At 45.6% G+C, this 24,783-nt stretch overlaps 1 protein-coding gene across 3 annotated transcripts in view; it reads right to left on the bottom strand.

Annotated features, from left to right (window-relative positions):
* Window positions 1-24,783, bottom strand: part of NRP2 (neuropilin 2) — a 182,988-nt gene that overhangs the window by 69,722 nt on the left and 88,483 nt on the right. For all 3 annotated transcript variants that reach the window (XM_085648927.1, XM_085648926.1, XM_085648928.1), the window contains exons 3-6: window positions 19,119-19,300; window positions 9,708-9,938; window positions 8,413-8,568; window positions 6,371-6,540 (exon numbers count right to left, since the gene is read on the bottom strand). In XM_085648927.1, coding sequence (XP_085505053.1) covers window positions 6,371-6,540; window positions 8,413-8,568; window positions 9,708-9,938; window positions 19,119-19,300 — 739 coding nt within the window. The remainder of the gene's footprint in view (window positions 1-6,370; window positions 6,541-8,412; window positions 8,569-9,707; window positions 9,939-19,118; window positions 19,301-24,783) is intronic.

Raw genomic sequence — 24,783 nt, forward strand, 5'->3', positions numbered from 1 at the left:
CTGCTTACAGTGAGTCGTAGTGAGGCAATCCCCCCTGCTGACAGTGCGCTGAAGTGTGACAGTTCCCACTGCTTACAGTGTGCTGAAGTGTGGCAGTATCCATTGCTTACAGTGTATGAAGTGTAGCAGTCTCCACTGCTTACAGTGTGCTGAAGTGTGGCACCCCCACTGCTTACAGTGTATGAAATGTGGCAGTCCCCACTGCTTACAGTGTGCTGAAGTGTGGCAGTCCCCACTGCTTACAATATGCCGGAGGTGCGGTGGTCCCCACTGCTTACAATGTACTGAAGTGTGGCAGTACCCACTGCTTACAGTGTGTCGTAGTGAGGCGATCTCCACTGCTTACTGTGTGCCAAAGTGTGGCAGTCCTCACTTCTTACAATATGCCAGAAGTGTGGTGGTCCCCACTACTTACAATGTACTGAAATGTGGCAGTCCCCACTGCTTACAGTGAGTCGTAGTGAGGCGACCCCCACTGCTGACAGTGCGCTGAAGTGTGACAGTCTCCACTGCTTACAGTGCGCTGAAGATTGGCAGCCCCCACTGCTTACAATGTGCTGAAGTTTGGCGTTCCCAAATGCTTACAATGTGCTGAAGTTTGGCGTTCCCCCACTGCTTACAGTGAGTCGTAGGGAGGCAATCCCCACTGTTGACAGTGCGCTGAAGTGTGACAGTGTCCACTGCTTACAGTGTATGAAGTGTGGCAGTCTCCACTGCTTACAGTGTGCTGAAGTGTGGCAGCCTCCACTGCTTACAGTGTATGAAATGTGGCAGTCCCCACTGCTTACAGTGTGCTGAAGTGTGGCAGTCCCCACTGCTTACAGTGCGCTGAAGTGTGGCAGTCTCCACTATTTTCAATTTGCTGACGTCTGACAGTCCCCACTTCTTACAGTGTATGAAGTGTGGCAGCCCCTACTGATTACAGTGTATGAAGTGTGGCAGTCTCCACTGCTTACAGTGTGCTGAAGTGTGGTAGCCCCCACTGCTAACAGTGTACCGATGTGTGGCAGTCTCCACTGTTTTCAATGTGCTGAAGTGTGACAGTCCCCACTTCTTGCAGTGTTCTGAAGTGTGGCAGTCCACACTTCTTACAGTGTACTGAAGTGTGGCAGTCTCCACTGCTTACAGTGTGCATAAGTGTGGCAGTCCCCACTTCATACAGTGTGTGGAAGTGTGGCAGTCCCCACTTCCTACAATGTGACGGAAGTGCGGGGGTCCACAATACTTACAATGTACTGAAATGTGGCGGTCCCCACTGCTTACAGTGTGCTGAAGTGTGGCAGTCTCCACTTCGTACAGTGTGTGGAAGTGTAGCAGTCCCCACTGCGTACAGTGTGTGGAAGTGTGGCAGTCCCCACTACCTACAATGTGCCGGAAGTGTGGTGGTCCCTAATACTTACAATGTACTGAAATGTGGCGGTCCCCACTGCTTAAAGTGTGCTGAAGTGTGACAGTCCCCACTGCTTACAATGTGACAGCGCCCACTTCTTAAACAGTTAAAGATTTTATTGTTAAGTAGATACTTGCTGCCAATTTTCGCGTTTGTGGAGGGATGACTACAGTGACATATCAGAGGACATGCAGGACCCATGAGAGACTCCACCAGGCACCGCATGGTGCCTGCCACGTAGTGCAGGGATATGTAAAGTGTCCCTTTTTTGCATTGCGGCTGGTGCTGCAGCCAGCAGCACCCGCCGCAATGGAAATTATAGGCATTGCGTCCGCCGTGGTGGCAGTCATATTGTAATACCTACTACGAGCCCGCCGACAGCCTGTCGGGCAGTCCAGTATGTGATAGGGTCCGCCCGCCATCGTAATCAGCCCCATAGTTTGCGCTTCATTTAATTATTGTTGTGATTTCAATATGATTTCATAGCCGTTATTTTAATGTTTATTTGTGATTTTAGGGGCACCTCAGAGAAATATTAAGAGGTTTATTTGATACAAGTAAGATTCTGAAATTTTAGGACAGCACTAGTACCAGAATTTGTCTTTTCATGGATGATGGCTGGTCCAAGTACGAAAAAGATTATGGTTGCCTATCGTGGCAATGGTTGTTAACTGTATCAGTAGGTTCGCTCACAATCCAGGATGCCATGTGAATAAAAGTGAGTTAGTACTATAAATATTGGACCTATCAGAATATTGATGATGTCCCCTTATAAGGAGTACATATGCACATGTCAGTAATGGATGGAGAGGTTCTTATTTGTCTTTCCGGGTTTTGAACAGTGTGTATACAGCTCATGCTGACTAGGGTGACCACCTCTGTGCAGGACTCCAGTCCTGAAATTCCCAACTACAAATAATTGACTTCAGGTTCACACCTCTATAGTTCTCTACAAGCAAAACAAGACTACAACACCCAGAATGCACTTGGCTAGCACACAAAAGTCAAGAGTTGGGGAAAAGGTGTCTGTCATGACCTGGAGATAGGTGGTCACCCTAATGGTGACAAACCGCAATGACGCATGTATTGTCTAAATGGACCATTTACATAGTGGATACTACACAATCCTCTGTCCGCTTTATGCCTGCTGGCACCGAAATAATTAGTGCTGTGCTGGGCAATAAGGGTCTCATTCTCAGCAGTAAATAAAAAATATGAGCCATGCGCGCGGACCGGGATTCCCGGGTCTGTGGCAATTACTGCACATGGAAAATACTGCACTTGGTAATGATCACACGCCTGCAATTTTCCCTGGACAAATTTCCCAGGAAAAATCCAGTGAAATTTGTCTAGGAATAATGGGTGGTGTGAAGTTTCCATTTCCGGTAGTCGGTGCGGCAAACACAGATCCAGTATGTTATGCCTCATTCAAACGTAGGACTTGTGCTAGTTTCTACTAAAAGGGCTGAGTAAAACATTACACCCGCCTGCTTTTTTGCATCCACTCCCCCTCCACTATAGGTATTTCCCAGATGGGGTAATAACCTCATTTTTTTCTAATTCCTCTGAATGAGCAGGGCTCGCGTTTGAAACAGTAAAAGGGGAAAGAGGCTGCTGCCTGCTGCTTGAGGTATTCTCTGCAACCACTTTCTACAGATTTGGGTAAGTTACGCCCTGCACCATAGATTTCAATGAGCTGCCTTCCAATCTCTTTGTCACCAGAGATGTCCCTTTTTTCGTCCTCTAGGCACTAGAAGGTCTGGGAGGATGGACCAAACATCCTATATGAATCGCTCTCCCATGGTTTGTGGGTTAATGAAAGGCAGGTTCCCCCACATGAGCTCTACCCAGAGTGGCGGCTGGCCCTGCGAGACCGTGTCAGGCTGTCAGCCACTCTTGCCTTCTCACCGCAGTCAGAGGGGAGAGCTGCTGTGCATCGACTCGCTCCCGCAGCCAGGTTGAACATTATTCAGTTCGTCTAATGGCCCCCAGTCTCCTTGCTGCGGTGGAATTCACTTTAAATAAATGACATTACTTGGAACGCAGGCAGCTGGGGAGGAGTGCGGCTCACGAGGAACAGGGGCCAAGAGGAACACAAACATGGCGCATTCCTGGCCCAGCACACACAAGCACACTGGGAAATTGTCACACACGAGACAAGCCTGCATTAAAGCATTCTCCGTGTGTCAAGATCGGATGTATTCGTATTCCCTGCACTTGATAACGAGGGTTTCAGGAATGTGCAATTATGTGATTTTGAAAGTTTGTTTAGTCGTTCAAAAGGGGTCATGGTACTCGCTGACAGACGCTTCACAGCTGCTTACTATTATAAGTTTCCCAACTCGGACTAGAGGCAGACCCGCCATCTTTAAAATACTACGTGAGAGGGGATGGGGGCTTGAAGTGGCGAAGTCTGAACAAGGGCGGGGCTTTCAGTCCCTCACCACCTGGCCAGCCTCGGAAGGGGCGGGGCTTTGAGCCTTTCACCACCTGGCCAACCATGGAAGAGACGGCTTAGAGCCCTGCACTGCCCGAACCGACCGTCCCTGAAAAACAAATATTAAAGGCTTCGGAGGCTGCTGCCGACGTACATGGGAGGGTGTAAAATATCTGATGAACCTTCGCTGCACAGAGCCCCCCACACCCGAACATGAAACCTGCTCTCTGCATGGGTATCCAGCTCACTCTCTGCACACACTCTCTTATAGGCTCTTCACAAGGAGACTGTGTGAAAAGAGTTGTTATCGTGTGACACACGGTGGCACAGCAGGGGTTGGCAGGTATGTAGAGGAGCTCTCTCCTCTGCCTTCCTAAGGGGTAGCTTTGCTTTAGCACTGGGGGCGGCGTCAAAGAGCAGCTTAATGCAATCCTGGATAGAGGCCCTGGGGCGGGTTTACAACTTTCTGCCCACCACCGCTTCAGCCTCCTCGCCACACCAGAATTCTGAGTAAGAGCTAAGGGACAAACATCTCCCAGAAGAAAAGGTGATGCAAGGGTACTTGCTGCCATCCGCGAGGCAACAATTTGCTGCTTACCTTTTCCCAGAGGTTAGAAAATAATTGTTTATGGGGATAAAATAGGACCACTCCGCTGGAAGTTCCCTAAAAAGCTGCCATGATTACACTTGAATTGGCCATTGCCAGCACTGGCAACACCCTGCTAAATGGCACCAACCAATCTTTTCCCAAAGCTAACCTAACCCAACCCAACCAGGGCCCCCTAGGCAACTATGGGTCCAGTCCAGCATGCAAAACGCCCATCTCACTAAGATTCTGTTTCATTCAACCATGTGCGGAAAGCAGTTTGTAGGAGCCTGCCACATCATGCAACACGCACCTCTGCCCACCAGTGGGCCTCTCCAGGTTCCTAGCACCCTACCACAACCAGCCAGAAGCGGAATCCAGACTTTCCGAAGCCCCGCTCTGTCTCACCAGGATTCCAACAGAGCCTGACAGGAGCGTCCCCCTTAACCCTTTAGCCAAAACCACCTCACAGCACAGGTTGCAACAAAGAATATTGCCACCCTAGGCAAAGGGCCGTTTTGGCACCCACTTGTTATGGCAATCAGACCATATTTAATGCTTCTACGGGCAATCGTGTACTGCAATGGCAGCAGCTCCCGTAGCAACTGACTAGTAGGATCCTAGCACGGAACTGTCCCCATCCTCAACGCACTTCAGGTTCACAGTTGTATATCTCAGCTTACGCAGGGCTCAGACCACTCCACCAGCTATCACCACCATGTCTCATGCACCGGACTCCGACCATCAGAGGCTTGCACCCTACATCTGATCAGGGTCGGACTGAGCGCTTCAGGTGGCACCTTTCAAAGAATTTATTTCTTCTTTGAATCTGCAGTCAAAGTAGTCATAAACATCTTAATGAGAATGACTTTTTCATACTGTAGGTATCTCCAGTCAGGGACGGTGAAAGAAGGACCAACCACACATATATATATATATATATATATATATATATATATATATATATATATATATATATATATATATATATTATTTATTTATTTATTTATTTATTTATTTTTTACCCAGAATATTTATCTCCTCAACAGGCTCAACATTTCCAGCTTTGAGAGATGTGCTATTTCTCTTTAAATGATACTGCTGCCTGTTCTGCTTTCGCAATTACAAAACAACCCAGCTGATTCCAGTCAACATGTCAGGCGTTCTCTGAGGTTTTATCTCAGCTACATTACTAATAATGCAGACTAAATCAGTCTGTCAGCATCTGAACATTTTCACCCCGTGTGCTTTGGAGAGACTCGCGTTACTGTCTCCAGCCGACGTTGTAGTCTCCAGGTTTTCTCGCCGCCCAGACCCAAGAGATATTGCATTTTGTATTTTATTAAGAACACCGTCTAATGTTTGGAACAGATTTCCTGCTTCCTTTCCAACAGCTTGTGTTCCTGTGTAATTGTGCAGCATTTTAGAAAATCTGTGTGTTTTTAATTTCTTACAGATTTGTGGAGTTTTCCTACAGATATCTTTACACTTCCTTTGAAGGACCAACCAATTCATTAGTGAGCTCTGACAACTATATTTGAAAGCATCTTATCACTATTGAATGGTTTCTGGGACATTTAAAAAATACAAGAAAAACATATGAAACAGTATCTCACAGCTGTGCTTGACCAACTTAATTCCGTAGGACTTGGGGGAAACGCTGTTGTTTTTTCTATATTCATTACTGGATTTCTTTTCTCCACTTTTTGTTCGATGATTCAAGTCTGTTCTGTTTTTTAGGCTAAACGGCAAGATTATTTTTTCTTTCTGAGCGTGTAACCATTTTCAGCTGGATATTTTGTGTGGTGTTCTTCTGCCCCAAACTGAACACAAGGTTCTGAGTTGGTGTCTAGGGTTAGACTAAGGCTTTGCATGTGTGAACGTTGTGATGAGTGTCAGTCCCTGGCCCCTTGTGACTCTGCACTGTCACCACATCTCCAGCAGGTGCCCCATGTACCTGAAGATATTCCTTATTGGAGTCGATGTTGGGCGTCCATCCATTGTCATCGCTGTTGAGCCGGCTCTGCTGCGCCGTCCACCTCATATCGGTGTAGGTCGAGGAGGCAGTGATCTGCTCATTGGCAATCCTTCCAGACTCCATTCCTAGGGGCACATTGCACTGGAAGGCTGGGAAGTAAATAAACACAGACACGCAAATCAATGTCAATATCAATGATCTGAGAACATTTCTGCAAAGCCCTGTCCAGCAAACGGTGTACGATTCTGGCGGCCACCTCTGGTGAGTTGTGTCTAGTTCGGAATATTACACATTGAGTATAGTGTCAAGTTTTGGATGCAAGATCTGAAATATGGAGTCGATTTCTATAAGCCATCTTTGAAGCAATGAATCCAGTTACAGAGGCCATATTTGGAGTATGATGTTGTGCTCTGTGGGTCACATCTCAAGGTTTGTGTCTTGCTCTGAAGGTTCTCTTTAGAGCAAGATGCCAATTATGGAAGCCACATCACCAGAAGAAGAAACACAGGTGGTGGCAGTCCACAGGTGAGACACCAAGGTGAGGGTTGATTTAAACCAAGGGTTCTGTGAGGAGGGTTTATATGAATTTTAACCTGTTCAGAGTTGAGGAAAAGACATATCACTGATAGGGGAAGAGTATTCTAATTTCTGAATGTAATAAAGGCAATAAGTGCATTATGTGAGTACTGTTAAACATAATATGGTATTTGTAGAGTGCTTGTTAGCCCCTCTGAAAATTGTATCCTTAACCAGTTCAATGGTACTGGTTTTATCAACATCAGAAGGATAAAAGGCTAAGTGGACCCACAAAGACTCACAACTGTGATGATGGTGTCAAACACAGATCTCTGGGGTGAATGCAATAATCCACTGAGCCATGAGACACAGCTCTTAGAACTAGAGGTAGTAACATAAGACAGGAGGGAGACATTAGACAAACACTGTTCACAGAAGTGGTTTCCTTTGCAAGGAAAAAACTCTGAGTAGAAATGATGAAAACAAGAAATGCTGGAAGAAAATATTTGATATAAACCTTGAGCAGTGCTCAGAAAGGGCCAAAGTTAATTTCATGTGCCATTAACTTCGGAGATGCACTGGGACTTGCCTAATTACTACTTGTACCAACAAGTCACTGGGTTAGCTTTTGCTCTGGGTAAACACACTCCTCCTGGGTCACCTCTCCCAGCAGGTCAGAATCTGGGGAGCTGTATGGGCACCCCTTGTGCTTCTGAAGAAGGGATGGCCATAGAAACAGAGGAGCCTATGTATGGTGACAGATTAGACCCTCCGCTCCAGGCGCAGCTCGAAGGCCTAGGCTCATTCAGTTCTTGGCACACTAAGCCTTGGTGTTCTCTGTCTTCACAGCTGCTTTCTATGCACTCTGTGGTACTCATTTTATCATATCTGCATGCATGAAAGCAGGAGTACACCCATAAGGATATTTCTTTGGTAGATACATTAAACCAATGAGATATCTTACTGTTATTTTATATCTCCAGCAAAAAGTGGCAAGGTCTGTGGGTCTTGTGCTGCATTATGGTTTGGCACTTTGTTGAGAAATGCCACATCTCTGAAAGGACATGAGGTGTACATTCTTTGCAGCTGTGATTGCTCTTTGTTACAGACCAAGAGCTACGCTTCATGCCAATGTTTATTTCATGTGTCAAGGAAAATTAACACAATTCCTGCACATCAAGAGCTAATCCCTCCTCCGACCTCCTTGTTATTGGCATTAAACTAGGACGAGACATTTTTTGCCCCAAAAAGAATCATCTCGATTTCTCACATGAATTCATATTCACACTGGCGCTCACCCTGGTTAACGTAAAAATAATGACCTAAAAAATGGTGAAACAAAATCAGCAATGTAAGGAAGAAATTCAGTGGATATGCAAGAATTTTAAACAAGTTCTAAATTACTTTGGTAAAAAGATAATTAAATACAATTTGCACTGCCATAGGATATGGTGGAGACAACGAGAAGCTAGTCTCCTTGCCCGCGTTAAGAAACAGCCACTTACTCTCCGGTGTCTCCTGAGATGTCAGATAGTAGCGGGCGGAGAATCCATCTTTTGCCACAGCCATGTCAGTGTGGAAGGAGAGTGAGAGAATGCCAGTAGAGGATCGGATCTCTGATGGTGTCTTGGTGCCGCAGTACCGGCCAATCAGAGGTCCCACTGTAAGAAAAATAAGAATAGTGGCCATTGTGAATCCAGGTGAAATGCTTTATCGTTATTTAATTGGCACAGAATGGCTGAAAGGTAGTTTTGTAAGATGATACATTTTTAGGAGAGTTGAATGAAGTACATGCTAAGCTTTTAAGTGTATAGGGGACCTCGGGACATGTCCATCTACATGCTGGGAGAGTACGGTTCTTCTGACTCGGGGTGGACAGGTCCGTTTTGCTTCCTGCATAGATTCCCCCATCAATATATTTCCCCTGAGAGTTGTTCAATCCCATAAAGACAACTCTAGATAGTTTTCAATTAAAATCAGGTTTCATGTGAAGGAGAAACATTGACACTTCATGCGAGTCTTTCAAGTTATGCATATTTTGTTTACATTTTTCACAATTGTTTTTGTTTTGTCTAAAATAAGGAGAATTCCTTCTGTGAATCTTTGGATCTGGCTGCAGATGAAAAGATGGAAGCCAGCAACCGGCGGCAGAATCCTGTCAATGCAAACACATTATCAAAGTGCCTTTATCTTTGGCAAGGGTTGCAATGCATACAAAAGTGGCACATTACGGAAGGTGAAAGGAACATGGGGGGATGCAGAGGTCCACCAGACCACTCTCTTCTCCTCATTCTTCAGCTATCACTCGCTCAGTGCCATCTGTCCACCATGGACAACTTCCCCAAGCCAACTGTTGCCGACTGACATGCGCAGTCTGTAACCTGCCTCTGCTTTGCAAGTGCGGAAGAGATCATTAATGTTGATACATTTCCTTGAGGAGCGCATGGAAGAAGGAGTATCCCTTTGCCGCCACTTTTATTTATGTTCATAAAAGAATTGTAATGTTGACACCACGGGTCACAAAGACATTTGTCACTCATAATATCACCTTGTACATTGGACTTTAGCTTTTCTCCCTTGAGAATGCTGGCACTTTGTGGAGACCAACCTTTGCAAGGGACAAAAAACGAGTAATCCATCAGGTCCCCTGATTTCCAGTTCCAGCTTTCCAATTTAATCGAACTGTGCAAGTCATTTTCTCTTCCTGTGCCTCATTTCACTAGGTAAGCAGTTCAAAAAGTGCATTGAAACAAGCGAACGCAATGACTGAGCATAGATACAAGACTGAACATTCACTTACCTGTCGGAACGCCGTCCCAGATGTCCAGCCAGTCGTACTTGCAGTCGCCCTCGCCGCCCTGCAGAGGGTCGTGCTCCAGGTCGAAGGTAAGAAACTGAAGGACGATCTCTTGCTTAGGCTTGGCCAGGATGGTGAATGTGCATTCTAGGTTGTGCGGGTACTTGTCGGGGAACCCGGGTGACTCGATGGTGCCGTTGGAGCCTGTGAAGTTTCTAGAGCAGTCTTCAGATCCTGAGGGAAAGAAAAGAGCTTCACATAAAAAAATGATAAAAACGAAGCAGTTCTACGCCACCATGAAGAGCGAAAAGAGCAGTGTAGTTCTCCACGTTATTTTTTATTTCATTTTATTGATATTTACATTATTTCAACCTCCTTCTACACTTAATTTTTGAGAAAAACAGCCAAGAAGGGTAAAGGCAACAACCAGACTCACCATCAGTACTAGAAAATATACATTGTGCATAGCAAAAGAAAACAACAGCGTATAAAACAGAAAAGCTGATTTCCATTGAGTTTTTATGGCTTGCTATGTGCAGTATCAGGTGGGGCTTGCTAATGCTCTGCATGCGCAACGTGACCACATATACCTCACTTCTTCCCATTTGCTCTTGCCCACTCTTCCAATAAGCGAATCATGTTGATAGGGTTCAATTTAAGGTCCTTTAATACCCTGCTAACTGAGGTTCATGCCAAAGAGAAAATAAATAATTGTCAATAATAGCATGGTTATTGCCTTTGATAGTGCCATGTTTTTCTATTGGTTGCCTCACCACTTTGTGCCTCGGGTATGATTTCCAAGACAAACGGAGATTTATTTCCTACAACCATAATTTGCCACATTTTTGCTACAGAGCTGTCTTCATCCCCAACTTAGAATATTGTGTTTTTCATTACCAGAAGCAGAAATACAGGGCTATCCTAACACACAAAGTGCAAACTACCCCAAGACTGGACGATGTGGCTGCAAATCTTATGGTCCTCGGGCCAGCTGGGAACATGAGAATGCTTGGTGACCACTTTTTATTCTATAAAAGATAGTTTAATCCTGACAACTAGGAGCTGGCCTTAACTCACTCGGTATTGTGTGGCAAATCAATAATTCTATGAGGTCACAGTCTCATTACGGAAATGGCAAGCACGACTGTTGAAGTACAACTGGCAGCTCTGATGGGTGTTGGCTATTAGACTAATGCAACACTCAACACTCAGATCACCTGTAAATGAACCCTACTTGTGTATCACTAGGATCAATAAACTTGCAAACATTTTTCTCACCCAAATAATGTGTGGCCTGAGGACTAAGCTATCAGATGCGGTTTTAAAGCTAGTAGGGGCTGGTGCGTCTTCGTTAAAAGTTGGAGAAGATAAGCTTTGGTCTCGGGTACATGAGAAGCCGAAGAATGGTCTTTTCTGGCAGGGATACGGCTGCTTCTTTACATTGGCTTGACTCTTTGTAAATGGACCAGCCTTGCTCTTCTCCCATGTGCTGAAGGCTCCCTGGGGCTCTCGAGTGACTGCCTCCAGGAGCTCTTCCCTGCCCCAGCATCGCCAGCAGCTGCTTCTTGGCATCCTTCCCAACTCTGATGTGAGAGCGTCCAAATATGTTTAAACAGAAGTGGTCTTACAGTGGCGCCCATGTTCCGAGGTTGTGAAAATAAGTGCTTTAAAGGCACGCAGACCAGCCATGACGATAACATTGGAAGCCGTGCACACATAGTAAAGATTTCCTGTGAGTGGCCGTGAACATCCACAGCGTGGAAAAGGCGTGCACTTAAAATACTCATGTTGATCTCAGAAATCTTTAGAGCATCCACTATTCCAGAATACAGCTGAAAGAAGTCATTTTTATACAAAGGAAAACTCGACTTTTACAGAGACTGTGTTTACCTTTGAGTACCTGCACTTTCTAAGAACAGTATTTTCACTTCTTACAAAGGATGCTGTACCGTTAGTGGGCTAGAATCAGCATTTATAAGCAGGTCTGCTGCACATCTGATGGGATTTAAACAGTATTTTGTGTAGATTTGACCTATTTGCAATCATACACAACCTGCCCTTCCCAGCCAGGGATGCGATATTTTAACAGGGCATTACCAGCACTTTCCAGCACGACTGCCTAAACTTTTAATGTGAATGACAGTACCAGCGAAAAAGAAAATCTGCTCGAACTTGAATCACCCAAATTATCTGATGATTTCAATTTTGACAAATTCTGAAGCTTTTAATTGCCATAATTATGTGAAAATAGTTTAAAACGTGTGGATCTGTGCGCCTTTTAGCCTCACTAAATTGAACTGGTTCACTTAGCCTCACAGTTGGTTTGCAAACATGCAGACATATTGTAGAGCGCCAATTTCAAGCATGGAACCGAAGCCACTAAGTTTTCTTTACACCTTGTCCTTCTCCCCTCTCTGCTCGACCTCAGTAGGTATTTCATTTATTAAATAGTGCAAATACCGTGTTGGGTATCAGGACAAGGCACAGGGATATCACGTAACAAGGCATGCGCTTGTGATGTGAGACAACAAAATGTCACCTCATGCACAGAGCCAAAAATACTACCATAGGCGGCTTAGTGGAATTGTGGAGAGTGTGTCCTAAGATTCCTTTCCACCCTCCTCTGTCACTCAACCCAGCCTCTTAGGCGCAGGGCCTGATGAAGCCCCAGGAATGTCTTTACCACACACCACAGCAACCACACAGCGGCCGCAGGCCTGCACTCGTGTGCTTGGTTGCCCCAGTGGGCTTTAGCGCTCTGTAGGTGTTTGTATCACAACATCTCTCCCACTCGCAAGCTCCAGATCATTGGATGATCTTAGCGGGGGGAAATGGACGCCCACCTCAGCCCTGTGCATTATTCTTTCATTCCAGGGAGGAGGAATGAGAGGGCTGGATCTGTTGAAAAGGCTCCAGAACACACTCCCGTCTCACTGCCCCGGCCTGACTGATCCAGCAACGCTGGCTATTTTAGTCCTAGAGCAAAGGCTTCCCCACTGTCACCAGACCAGACAATGTTGCCACTTATTTACTGCTGACTCCAACAGTGTTGTGCATTGTACCCAGGCCTGCTTTCTTCTAAGAGATCCAAGGTGCCTGAGGGGTGGGGGAGGGGTAGCCAGTGTCGCTCCTATTCATGAATGGACTTCTTTTGAAACTGTCCTGGGGAGAGGCCAGACAATTCAAAAACACAATTTGAGGCTTCCAGTTCAGAAGATAGAGGATGGGGGGGAGGGGGGTAATGAAGGGGGAGGGCAAAGTACCCCCTCTGCTTCAGCCCTCATAGCCCTAGATTTGAAACAATGGAACAGCCTTTTACACACGAGCCATTTTAGATTCACTGTCCCTTCAAGTTTGTCTTAAGTACTTAAAGCATGCCACCAACTCAGATGGTGCAACCGCGTGACCACAATATTGACTCCTTTCACACGGTCACATGGCGAACAGTCAATATCAGATGATGAAAGGCAAGATGAGCTGGCAACCCATAGACAAAATGGGCTTCCAGCTCAGACAAGGGAGTTCTGCTCAGCGGATGTTCATTACTGGTCTTGCAACTTCCCCAGGACCTCAGCAGCCGCCTCAGAAGCTAAAGTATTGTTCTAAGGGAGAGAGGATGGTTGATCGAAAGAGATGCTCATGTAGTGCCAGGAAGAAAGCCTCACCACCAGCTTCTCCATGGCCCTACAACCTAAAATATCCAATAGAGGTTCGCTGATGGGCTGAAAACCCCCCACCCTCCAGAGGTCCCACCTCCTCCAAGGTCATATAGGTCCTACACCTCTCTCACATGGTGAAATATTCTTGAAGTTGGCAGGTCTGAGAAGGCCAGCTCAGGCCATCGTGTACACTAGTCAAGACATGTAACAGGGTCAATCAACCACTGTAACTCAGTCAGTGGCTCCACCACCCACATTTGCACTCACATCCCTGTGTTGCTCATCAACCCTCTTAATAACTCATGCCCTCACTCACTTACAGTGTCAGTCGTCCCCTTATGCATGCATGTATCCACTACCCCATTCACTCAGCAAGTTGTTCGCTGACCTTGCATCTGCCCCACTCTATTGGCTTTTGCTACCCCCATCTCTGTACGCACAGACATGTGCGACTGCAGGTTCCAGTGATGAGTCCTCCTGGTCCCTAACACACCAGTCGTTGGCTCCTGTTCAGCTGCAGCGCGTCCTCCTGCTGCGCCAACGAAGCTGCTTATTAAATTCCGCTGACAGCAGCGGCAGAAACAACAGCTCGAGATAATCATACAATTACTAGTATTACCCAATAGCTAGAATTGATTAGGCAATATTGAAAGGCAGCTATTAGTACCAATTAGAGACAGAGCAACTGAAGAATCAGCTCTCTCCGTTGGAATGAGGCGGGGCCGAAGCGCATTGGCCTCGGCCCAGCAGCACAAAGGTGGATACAAGGCAAGGAGTGAAGAAAACAGCCAAATACAGGCCTCCGGGCACCTGAGGCGCAACAGGATATATTTCATTGAGTTTTTCCCTTAGAAAAAAAGCTGGTTGAATTTGTGAGTAGAATCACGAGCGCACCAGAAACATGGTGGAAATGTAGAGTTATATTCGATAAAGCAGGTGTTCGCTGGGAAGCGGAGCCCCCCAGGGATGCTTCAGAAACACAACGATGCCAATAAGCTGATGTTAGAAAGCAGGGATGTCTGCTGTGAGGCTCCTGAAGCAGGTGGTGCCTTAACCTTCACGTGGTTCTACTTAGAGACAATGTCTCGTTTCAAAAGAGGTAATTCATAAAACTGTAGCGCTTGCAGGCTGAACATGTCATCATCTGATCTGGTGTCTAGCACAGCAGTGCACAGAGACACCATCTTATGCAGTGGCACAGTCCCAGCAATGACCATGTACTTTACCCTTGGACCCCAGAATTACCAGCTGTTAGAACCTTTGAGATACTAGTCGCGAACCATCAACAACCCATCAACAGCCCTTCCTCATTGAGCGCCTGTGCTTCTCTGTGTATCGAACACACTGTCGGCTATTGTTAGTTTTTCCCTGACATTGTCCACCATATTCTACTGCCCACTAGTGGCATGATCCAAGAACCAAAGCCAAGAAGGCACCACTCATGCACACAGGGGCCCATCTGTGTTTGCAGCTTTATTGCCAAAGGGAAGATGGAACAGTCCAGCCCAAAGCCCAGGAGGCTCGTGATGCATTGTGCAGGGCTATGGATAATACCTATGATGGGGAGGGCACGGATATGTGCACTTTAGCGAGCCTATCTGCTAGCGAAGCGACAAATAACACCGTGTGCAGGCACATGCCACAAATCCACCAAAGCCATCAAGAGGCTCAGCAAATATTATTATTACTGTTATTATTACTATTGTTATTATTATTGTGGTTGTTATTATTATTACTACTATTGTTATTATCATTATTATTATCATTGTTGTTGTTGCTATTATTATAACAATATGCATACATTGCAATATTTGTTGCTACCACCTTTCAACAGAAGCAACTTACGACGGCCATCACATCTACTCTGGTCTGAGTAAAGATTTTTTTAGACATTGAAATACGGCGCTCAGCTCTGGAAGCAGAGGCATTGAAGTGCCTGCAGTCCTTCTAGGCGCTCAGCTCTAGAAGCAGAGGCATTGAAGTGCCTGCAGCGCTTCTAGGCGCTCTGCTCTAGAAGCAGAGGCATTGAAGTGCCTGCAGCCCTTCTAGGCGCTCTGCTCTAGAAGCAGAGGCATTGAAGGGCCTGCAGTCCTTCTAGGCGCTCTGCTCTAGAAGCAGAGGCATTGAAGTGCCTGCAGTGCTTCTAGGCGCTCAGCTCTAGAAGCAGAGGCATTGAAGTGCCTGCAGTGCTTCTAGGCGCTCTGCTCTAGAAGCAGAGGCATTGAAGTGCCTGCAGTGCTTCTAGGTGCTCTGCTCTAGAAGCAGAGGCATTGAAGTGCCTGCAGTGCCTCTAGGAGCTGTGAACAAAAGCCAGACACACAAGAGGCTCTGGGTAGACAGCACAGGAAAACAGTCTGGCAAAGACTGAGATGTGGAAACAACCAAAAGAGCAGGTCAAACACCTGCCACATCAAGGCACAGGTATACTGGTGACAAGGGCCACCGGGGCCGCTAGTTTCCTTATACATATATGACTATACCAAAGACATAAAGGATGTATTGTCACCCCCAGCCAACCCTTCCAAGGGTGGCAAGGATTGAATGGGCAAGGAGACTAAAGTCCTCTATCTCCCAGTAAAAAAGCTTTCTCCAAGGAGGGGCCACGTGAGGAATGGTCATTGGCACTACGCTTGGTTCTCCGCTGAAGAGCTGAATAGTAACCTCCGTGGAGCGTGAATCTCACTTTCTCAAATGCACTATCCATTTGTCTGTCTCTGTCTTTCAAGACTGCCGCTGTCTACATTTGCCTGTGTCTGTGTGGCCTGAATGTATGTTTGTTGTGTTGGTCTGTATGCGAGTCTGTGTGTTTTCTATGTGTTGGCGTTTATGTGTAGTTCGATGTGAATGGATTTAGAAAAGTTACCTAAAAATTCTGAAGTTGGCGGCTAAGTTGTTGGCCATTGTGGATATTGGGTTGCCGTAAACATGAGTCATATGACTCTGGTTGTTGTGATTCTCCCAAATGTAGATTCACAACAACAAAATGCTTTTCAGGGCTCATCCACTTGATGGCAGAATAATGACGAGCTTGTGAATCTAGAACAGATTCATGCTGCGTACTGTGCGCATCTGGAACTGCATGCGGGTGGCATGAGAACCCACATGTGTGTATACTATGTGCATTGGTGAATGCGTGCACGGTGACCTGTGTACATTGATCCATGTAGGTCTGGTAATCATCATACATGTGTGTCAGTGGAGCTCCCTGTTCATGACTAGCACCCTGCATGTTGGTCTATGTACATCAGTGTTTGCATGGCTGGTGCTCACTGTGCCTGGACGTATGGGGGTTTGCACCCCGGAAGTGTATGGTGAGTTGGTTTCTGTGTGCATTTGTTTCTGTGGTATGCTGCTCTTTCGGTGTGTGTGCTTGACTGTTGTGTGTCTGTGCATTCAGTACACAAAAGTCCGACCTTTTCGTTTGGCTGCGCCTGTTTGCGCTCGCCCTACTCCCGCACTCGCAATATTGATGTTTATTTAAACATCTGTCAGAACGGAAGTGCCTCGGGCTTATTTCCCTTTTGGACGCGGACCTGCAGTGATTGTAAATAATTGTTCTCGCATTCGCCGGCTCCCGGGCGCTCGCGCTCCTCTCCCTCCCGCGCTTTATCCTACACACAAATGCTGACATTTTTTAATGGCCGCTCCGTTTCCTCATAACAAACACGCGTCTCACAAATATTTGGACAGCATCAGCCTTTAGAGGGGTATGAAGGAAACAGCTTTTACTTTTCCAGGCAATCGTTTGCCACGGATTCTGGATAGTTGTTCTCAGGGCTGAGGCAGAGGCGCCGGGGTCTTGCACACCCTAAACAACGCTCCTCGCTGACTCCCTCATATAGCGCCTGGTAGTGAAACCCAGTGCTTCATGGCAAGGGAGGAACACGGAGTCAGTCATATCTGTCGTGACTTTTTAGGTGGGGCTTTATGGTGAAAGGCAGCACTTCCAAACAGGGCTTTAAGTGGGCCGGGTCCTGCCGGAGCTGAGCACATGCAGTTCTAAATAGCAGGTGCTAAGACGGGTCCCTATCGGGCTCTTCCTTTTTGCCCTCACCCTCAGGATGAAAAAAATCTTAACTCTCCAGCAGCACTGCCTTTGATGTAATTTCAAAGAGACTCTTTATAGCTCTTTCGCAGTCCCATCATTTCAGAATTGAAGCATTTTCAATATTCTATACAAGGTAGCCATGGTTGTTGCTTACGTATTTTATGCAACTAAGAACCATTGGCAAAGTCAATAGTCCTGGCTTGTTGTAGGTGTAATGTTACTTGTTGTATTATATATCTGGATTCAACCACAGAAGCATCAAATTACCAGCCAGGCGACGCACTATGCTATGCACAGATTTTTATTTTAGGAGTTTAAGCCACATCCTAATTACATCACTGCGCGCCTTTGAGAGACCCCCACCCAGTTTTCTCTTCCCACCTACAGCTCTGCATCCAGGCATGACAGATATGTGCAGGAATGATGATGTCCCCCATCAGTCAGTCTGCCACATCAAACCTATCGTGAGTTGTGACTGGTCCGACAAAGGCCTGTGGGATGATGCAGTACACTGTCAACCTATCTCGAAGCGCTGCCACTTGTTAAAACTCCTGGCCACAAAATCAAATCAACTTGCCTGTGGCTACCTGAACGCCACTATTGAAAATGTGTCACTGCTCCCCACGGTGAAAGAGCAAAATAAAGAAGCCAGGAGGCTTGAGAAGATAAACAATAGGGAACTACCTCACAAAACGATGATATTGCCCTTTTACTCTGTACAATTTTGGTGGATGGTGTGTATTTTCCTATAGCACAATGTCAACAGCACTCCAAAGACAGACAAATCAGATTAAGAATTCTAAAATCCAAAATTCTAAATCTAAATATTGGACTTGAAATAATTATTACAAGTCCTCCTCTTTTAGGCACCTGCTCTCAGGATGAATCCATGCCTCCTATGTGCCAGGACTTCCCAGCTGCCCCATACACGGCTCCGTCTTTCACAGTGGTCATAGTGATGGCGGAAATATGGCAGACCTTGTCTCGGTCCTGAACTTTGACAACTTGAAGACTTCATAATGAAACATGAGGACAGAGGATGGTTAGGACGAGAAGCTACTTGCTTTCCCTGGCCGTCTGGAAATGCAGCTCCTACATAAGTATGTGTGTGTGGAGAGGAGAAACTGGATCTGGGGCATCAGAGTGCTTTGTGCGGGTAGGCAAACATGGGCAAACTGACTAACAACATAGAGTGTGCCTCTTAGAACTGGACATGGCAGCATTTCTGGAGACCGCATCTGCAGATCTAAGACAGACTCAACATAGCTGCAGCTACATACCACAAAAGAAGATTTGAGCATTTGTGGAGCAACACAAGCTTTGAAATGTGCAGAGGTCTGAGGAAACCTAGTACAGCTCTGGGGTATAGGAGAGAGTCAATCACTACTGCATAAGTAAGCCTCTTTGTGAAGAATGATGGCTTTACAACCTGGTGTTTGTGAGATGGATTTGTTCAGTCTATAAAGCCAAACATACAAATAAGTCCCTATTTCTTCATTCATCGATTGGTTAACTCCCAGCAGGAGAGGTGGATGCACGCATGGTCAAAGAAACGAGCTCTTGTGGTCAGGTTCCGAAGCCCACTCAAACCTTTTCATGGAGGTTTTCTAGCCATACATATGCCACCACTATTGCTTTCTCAAGCGATGTTATGTCCTTAATTTACTCTGCAGAGTGACAATAGTCAGCTAAGCACGAGGCACAGACCTGTCTTGAAGAGTTCGTAGCGTAGGGAGAAGCCGGCCCCCTGACGGGCGTAGTCCGAGATGAACCTGATGTAGAGGGAAGGCCCTGAGGAGATGATGGCTGCTGGTGCGATGTTCCCACAGTGCTTCCCGAGGGTCTCAGCCGTCTCGCTGTCTCCATCCCGGATCTCGATGAAGTCATACCTGCAAGGAAAGAATGCAAGTCAAATGTCTATAGGAATATATTTCTTGGAAATAAAGTATATCTGATTCAATGCAAGTCAACACTCACCAACTGTGCCGGAGTGTTACAGAGTAGACAGCAACAGATCTGACTCTTAGAAAACTATGCCATCTCAAACTGTTTTCATTGTGGGGGGTTCTTAATAGTGATCATCGTTAATATAAAATAAAGCCCAAAGTACTTTCACACTTTTGGCAAGTTTTGGCATCGTTTCACTCTACCACAGACCTCATTTGATATGGAGAGTTGTGATATTGATATGTCATGTTGTTTCTTTGTATAGTGCTTTATGCCAAGACACTAAGATGCTTCATAACACTGCATGGGGAGGGAGAAATGGTGAAAAAGAGGGCCAGGGGTAGAATAACAGGAATCCATTTTTTTGTGGCTCTAGGTAATTCCGATGGTGCTATTTCGAAGCATTGCAAATAACAAGAGTTAATGCGTTTCAACCTTCTTTACTTAATAGTGCCTTCCCAAGGAAGTCGATTGGTGTACATCTTTGCCAAATTGCCCTTGCGATGACTTATCAAAGCACTTGACCCAATTTTGTCATTTCTATTCCCATCCTCGGGAGCGCTTCCTGAGACCAATCCTCCGCTCATCCATGATCGGATCTCATGGAGAAGTGCGGTTTCATTTGCAGCAACTATGTGAGTCGGATCTCTGTGTAGCATTTTTTAATTTTACTCGTTGTGCAATTAGGATCAGAAACCTCTATGGGGCGGTTTGATGAATGTTCCAGCTGTTATGAACTTTTGTGACCCTATTTATTGGATTTGATCAGGTTTTAATTATGTTTTGTACTAATTTTATGTAGTTTTATGATTGTATTGTTTTATTCTCTGGTTTTATGACTTGAAATCAGCCAAATAAACATCTTTGACTGAATGGCTGAGTTACTATCAGCCAATTCGATGATGCTCAACTTCTCAACTTTTGAAAGTTAATAATAAATAGAGCCAGTCCAGGACTGTAATTTGTTACACACAAGTTTATCCGTCAGGGTACAGTAAAAACCATGATTCCCAAATTATTTTTCTCTGAATTTTTTTTTATGGTTCCTGTTTCTTGTTTACCAACACCACTTACCTCCTCAATATTTCAGTCCTTTATGCTTCAGTTATGATATTGTGGTAACCCGATAGTCCTTACTCCATATTCTAGACTACAACCATGAAGGTTGCATGGGACATAGTAAACACAACTTTTGCATTTGCAATAAATATTATTGATCAGCCATAGTTATTTATTGATCAGCAATAACTTCCTAATAAACACCTCAGAATTGTATAACACGAGATATTACAGTGAAAATGGCATTATGTATTGGAAAGTGTCTCTTGGTGCAATCTTTGAGGCAGGGTTTATATTCTGTGGTCGACAGAAGTGTTCGGCTACCTTTCTGCTACTTTCTTTGGTGGAACACATCGGCTCTAGGGGACCACAGGGGCTCTCGGGGGCATTTAAGCCAAGTGATTGCTAGATGTCTACAGCACCCAGAGAGATCAGTGGACCCAGAAGTGTGTCCTTGACCCACTCTCCCAGTACCCAGGCAACAATATGGTGATAGGCCAGGACTCATGCCATGCCATACAGAAGAACCATGGGGCACCGGGGGTCCTCTTGGTATTCTAGTATGACAAACACCCCACACATAAGGTTTTAAAAAGCCTATTTAAGGGTAGTCTTATATGCACGCTTAGCACTTTTATTCCCCCTCATCACAAAAGGGTGATTGAGATCGATAAAGAACATATCTCAGCAATCCCTTGCAATGAAGGGAATGCTATGAACAAGAGGAAATAGGATAGTGTATTGCACTATATTATATTGTGGCATTTATACAGCTCTTCATACCCCTGATGGGTTTACCCAGCATTTGAAAAAGATATAGGAATGATTTGTGAATGAAAACATACATTCACAACTAAATACAAAGGCATGCTGTCCTTCTTAGCGAGGAGAACACAGATGTAGACATTGGAGGGCCTCAAGGATAGCAAGATTGCTAAGAATCCCATGGCAAGCAGCCATTGGGCGGCCATTTTATAGCAGTGCTCAACATGTCTCCTGTCATTTTCATCCTTCCCGCTCTTAAACACAAGACACCGCTCTCAAACCCAAGACACTGTCTGTCGGCGGTGACTCTGAGATGAAACCGCTATGTGTGAGCAGGTGTCTGGCGAAGAGGTGCAATGAGTTCGAATGGGGCATATGCTTTACTGCAGCGCGTTGTCATCAGAGGTGACTGGAGTGGTTCTCCCTCTGTCCTGCAGCAAGCTATTAGTCTATTCTTAAGTGGAAGAACCCTACACACTGCCTCAACTCTGTAAGTGTAGGGATCATTGCATGCTTGTGCTTTGTGATCTTTGGAGGTCTTTCCTGTTGTAATCCTTGTAATAGTTTCTTTACGTGATTACAGATAAATTTCAGCCTTACATTGTTAGCGGTCTGACGTTCTGCTGTGTATGGGACCTCATCGGACCTTTTTTGTATCTGTTTCAGCCCTGCTGTTCTTCTGGAACCCTGAAGCCTGCTGGAAACCTTCAGTGTCCCTGTAGACCAGGCTGCATCCGATCAGATGACAAGCTTGATTAATCAGAAGTCGCATGCATAGCGTATTGGGTCCATTTTTGAGCCAGAAGCTTTTAAAAGATGAGCCAAGTAATAGCTCAAAAACATGTTTTTTTAACCCAAAAATATTTTGCTTCCCTTTTCTACATTTTTGGCAGCAGGAGAGCCTCCTGTTCATTTTTGCAGAAGTTGTTTTGATTTTGCTGACCTCCAACCCATCATTGTAGATGTTTGTTGGCGTTGTTCTGCAGCAAGAGTTTTTTAAGCTCTTTATGGGTTTGAAAGTCCACTCGGATAAGGAAACAACCCCACCCCCCTTACCCTATCTCAGTCAACTGAAAGATACTGTTGGTTCGAGCGCCACAGAAGAAGCGGAAGTGACGTCATTCCGGTTCCTGTATGACCACCTCAACAAGAAACGACCCAGGGGAATTATGGGGCTGGGCTCGAGAGCAGGGTCGGACATAGGGGTCCAGGTACCTTCCCTCTCCTAGAGCTGCAGGAATCACGCTGACCACATGCCAAAAGACTTCCAGGAAGAAGGAGTAACGACGGACAACAAACTCACAAAGGCATGGCAGAGGGTGCGCGTTGTTGAAAATGTGCATGGAAAAGTGAAAATCTTAAAGCTGGAAGGCTTTGTGACACTCCCAGGGCTGGTTGTACAGCCAGGCAAAACTAGACAGCAGTCCACTGCATGACCTACACAGGACACCACAGTGTCCCTTGTAGAGGTGGCCAAGGGAACAAATTAACAGGAAGAACCCAGCCTATGGTCTGGCATGGTCCAAGAGCCGAGCCATCCTCATATATGGCATGTAAATTGTGCAAAAAAGGTCATGTAAAAAGTGATAAAGATGCTGCATAATTTGAAACTGTGTAGTTTAGCATGCACAAATGTTTCTCTTAAGTACAATTGTTGTTTTACTGCATTGTGTTGGGTCTAATAATGATTAGAGATAGTTTCGAAATATCCAGTTAGAAACAGCCTGCCCCTCTGCTATGTCAACCATGCCATCAGATAACCAAGAAGCAAACCAGTGACGCGTGTACCCAATATGTGGCCTGGGTTGTTATTATAGATGGAGCAATATTTATAACAACATATAAAAGAGAGTATTTTAGACAGCACACATCCTCTACTGATTTCAAGGTGCTCTCAAATATTATCACAAAGAGAAAGGAAGCAGTGAAATATGGTAATTGCAATTGCTGACACAATTGGATCAAATTAGGCAGCCAGAAATGATCCCATCTTTCCAGGTTCCAAGTTGTGAAATACAGCCACTAGATGGTATCACCTTCCCTCTCCTGCTTCACATCAAAGGTTAATGCCTTGTCTTTGATCCTTTGAAGAGCTACTTCAGTACAATGTGATAAATAAATACATATATTATATTCAGTAGCGGCTCCTCTACTAAGGCGGAGGAGCGTCGACCCACTGCTTTTCAGCAGTGTAAGAAAAAATAAAATGATAATACCTCAATGTTATTATCATTTTATTTTTTCTTGTTGGGGCAGCTTTGCGGGGCGGGCTGCTCTGCTGACAGACCAGGGGAGGAGTAGTTTCACTCCCTAAGTGCGTATGAATGTTTGGACAGCCCCTAGTCCTCATCTGAGTGCTGAACCAGGGTGCTGTGACCAATCCAAACGCTGCATTGCAGCATTGTGATTGGCTCAGGGGAGCCTGGGTGCTTCCTGTTTCAGCTGAAGGGACGAGGAGGAGAGACACAATGAGGAGAACGCAGAGGAGGTAAGGGTAATTTTATTTTTTATTTACACGGCCACCCCGATCCGTGCCAGCCGCCACTAATTATATTCATGTTGAAACAAGAAGACTTTCTTTAAAACAAATGACAGAGTGAGCGAAGGCAGAGTTCTCTGTTTTACTGCTGAAGTCACCTGTTCCCCTGGCCTAGCAAGGACGCCCATTTTAGATTTCAAAAAGGCTCAGCACCTTCCCTGAATGGATTTGACGACATTAGCGAAAAAACATTGTCAAAGAGGCAATGGAGTTCACATGATACAATTAAAGTGCAGGGCTTAGCTGCCCTTATCATGCTTGCCCTTTGGGCTTTTTGTTTTTCTATAACTCCCTGGGTTGAGGTAACATGTCAGACGGACTGACCACTAAGACTGGGCAGAGAAATGCCAAAGTATTTTGAGAAAAAATATTGGGGTAACAATATCACATCACTCTTCAGGCACTTCACTACCAGCCCATCTGAAGAACAAACATGATGCAGTGCTGAGAAGCACCTCCTCAGACGCTGGGGTAGTGGAGAGGGACTTGTGGGAGAGAGGTATAGGGGCATGGTATTTAAGGTAAGAGGGTGGATGTCAGATGTCACATGGTGGCTCTTCTCGTTTTTGGCTCGATGTTCCAAGAGGACCTCCAGCTAAGCCAGAGACCGGCTCCTAACTTGAGCTTAGCTCAAGCCTTCAGTAGCTTGCCCACCGCTCATACCTTGACGCAACAAATAAGGCATCTTTGCAAGCTGAGATGGGTGGCAAAATGTCACTTTGCAAAGGACACGCAACATTTTTTTACCAGTCTTGCAGAGATTGGCACTGGGAAATAAAGGATGTTACCCCGAATCACACCATGTGATCAACTGGAGAACAAAGGCTTGGAACCCAAGCCCTGTTGGTCTTACCATTAAGCCACATCTCCAATCCGGTGCAAATTCGTTCTTAGCAGTCAAGAGGCGAACTGGTCTGTGAGGAAACATGGGTCATTCCCAAGATGGAGGTGCTGCTGAACTCTCAGATGGATAGGCAGAGTCAGTAACACATCATCTGGTGGTGGGGACTGAAGCGGGGTACAACCAGAAACTAAAGTTCACCCTTTCAATTTCCGCCTGAC

This window comes from Triturus cristatus, chromosome 3_2, assembly GCF_964204655.1.
Source record: "Triturus cristatus chromosome 3_2, aTriCri1.1, whole genome shotgun sequence".
NCBI classification, from domain to species: Eukaryota; Metazoa; Chordata; class Amphibia; order Caudata; family Salamandridae; genus Triturus; species Triturus cristatus.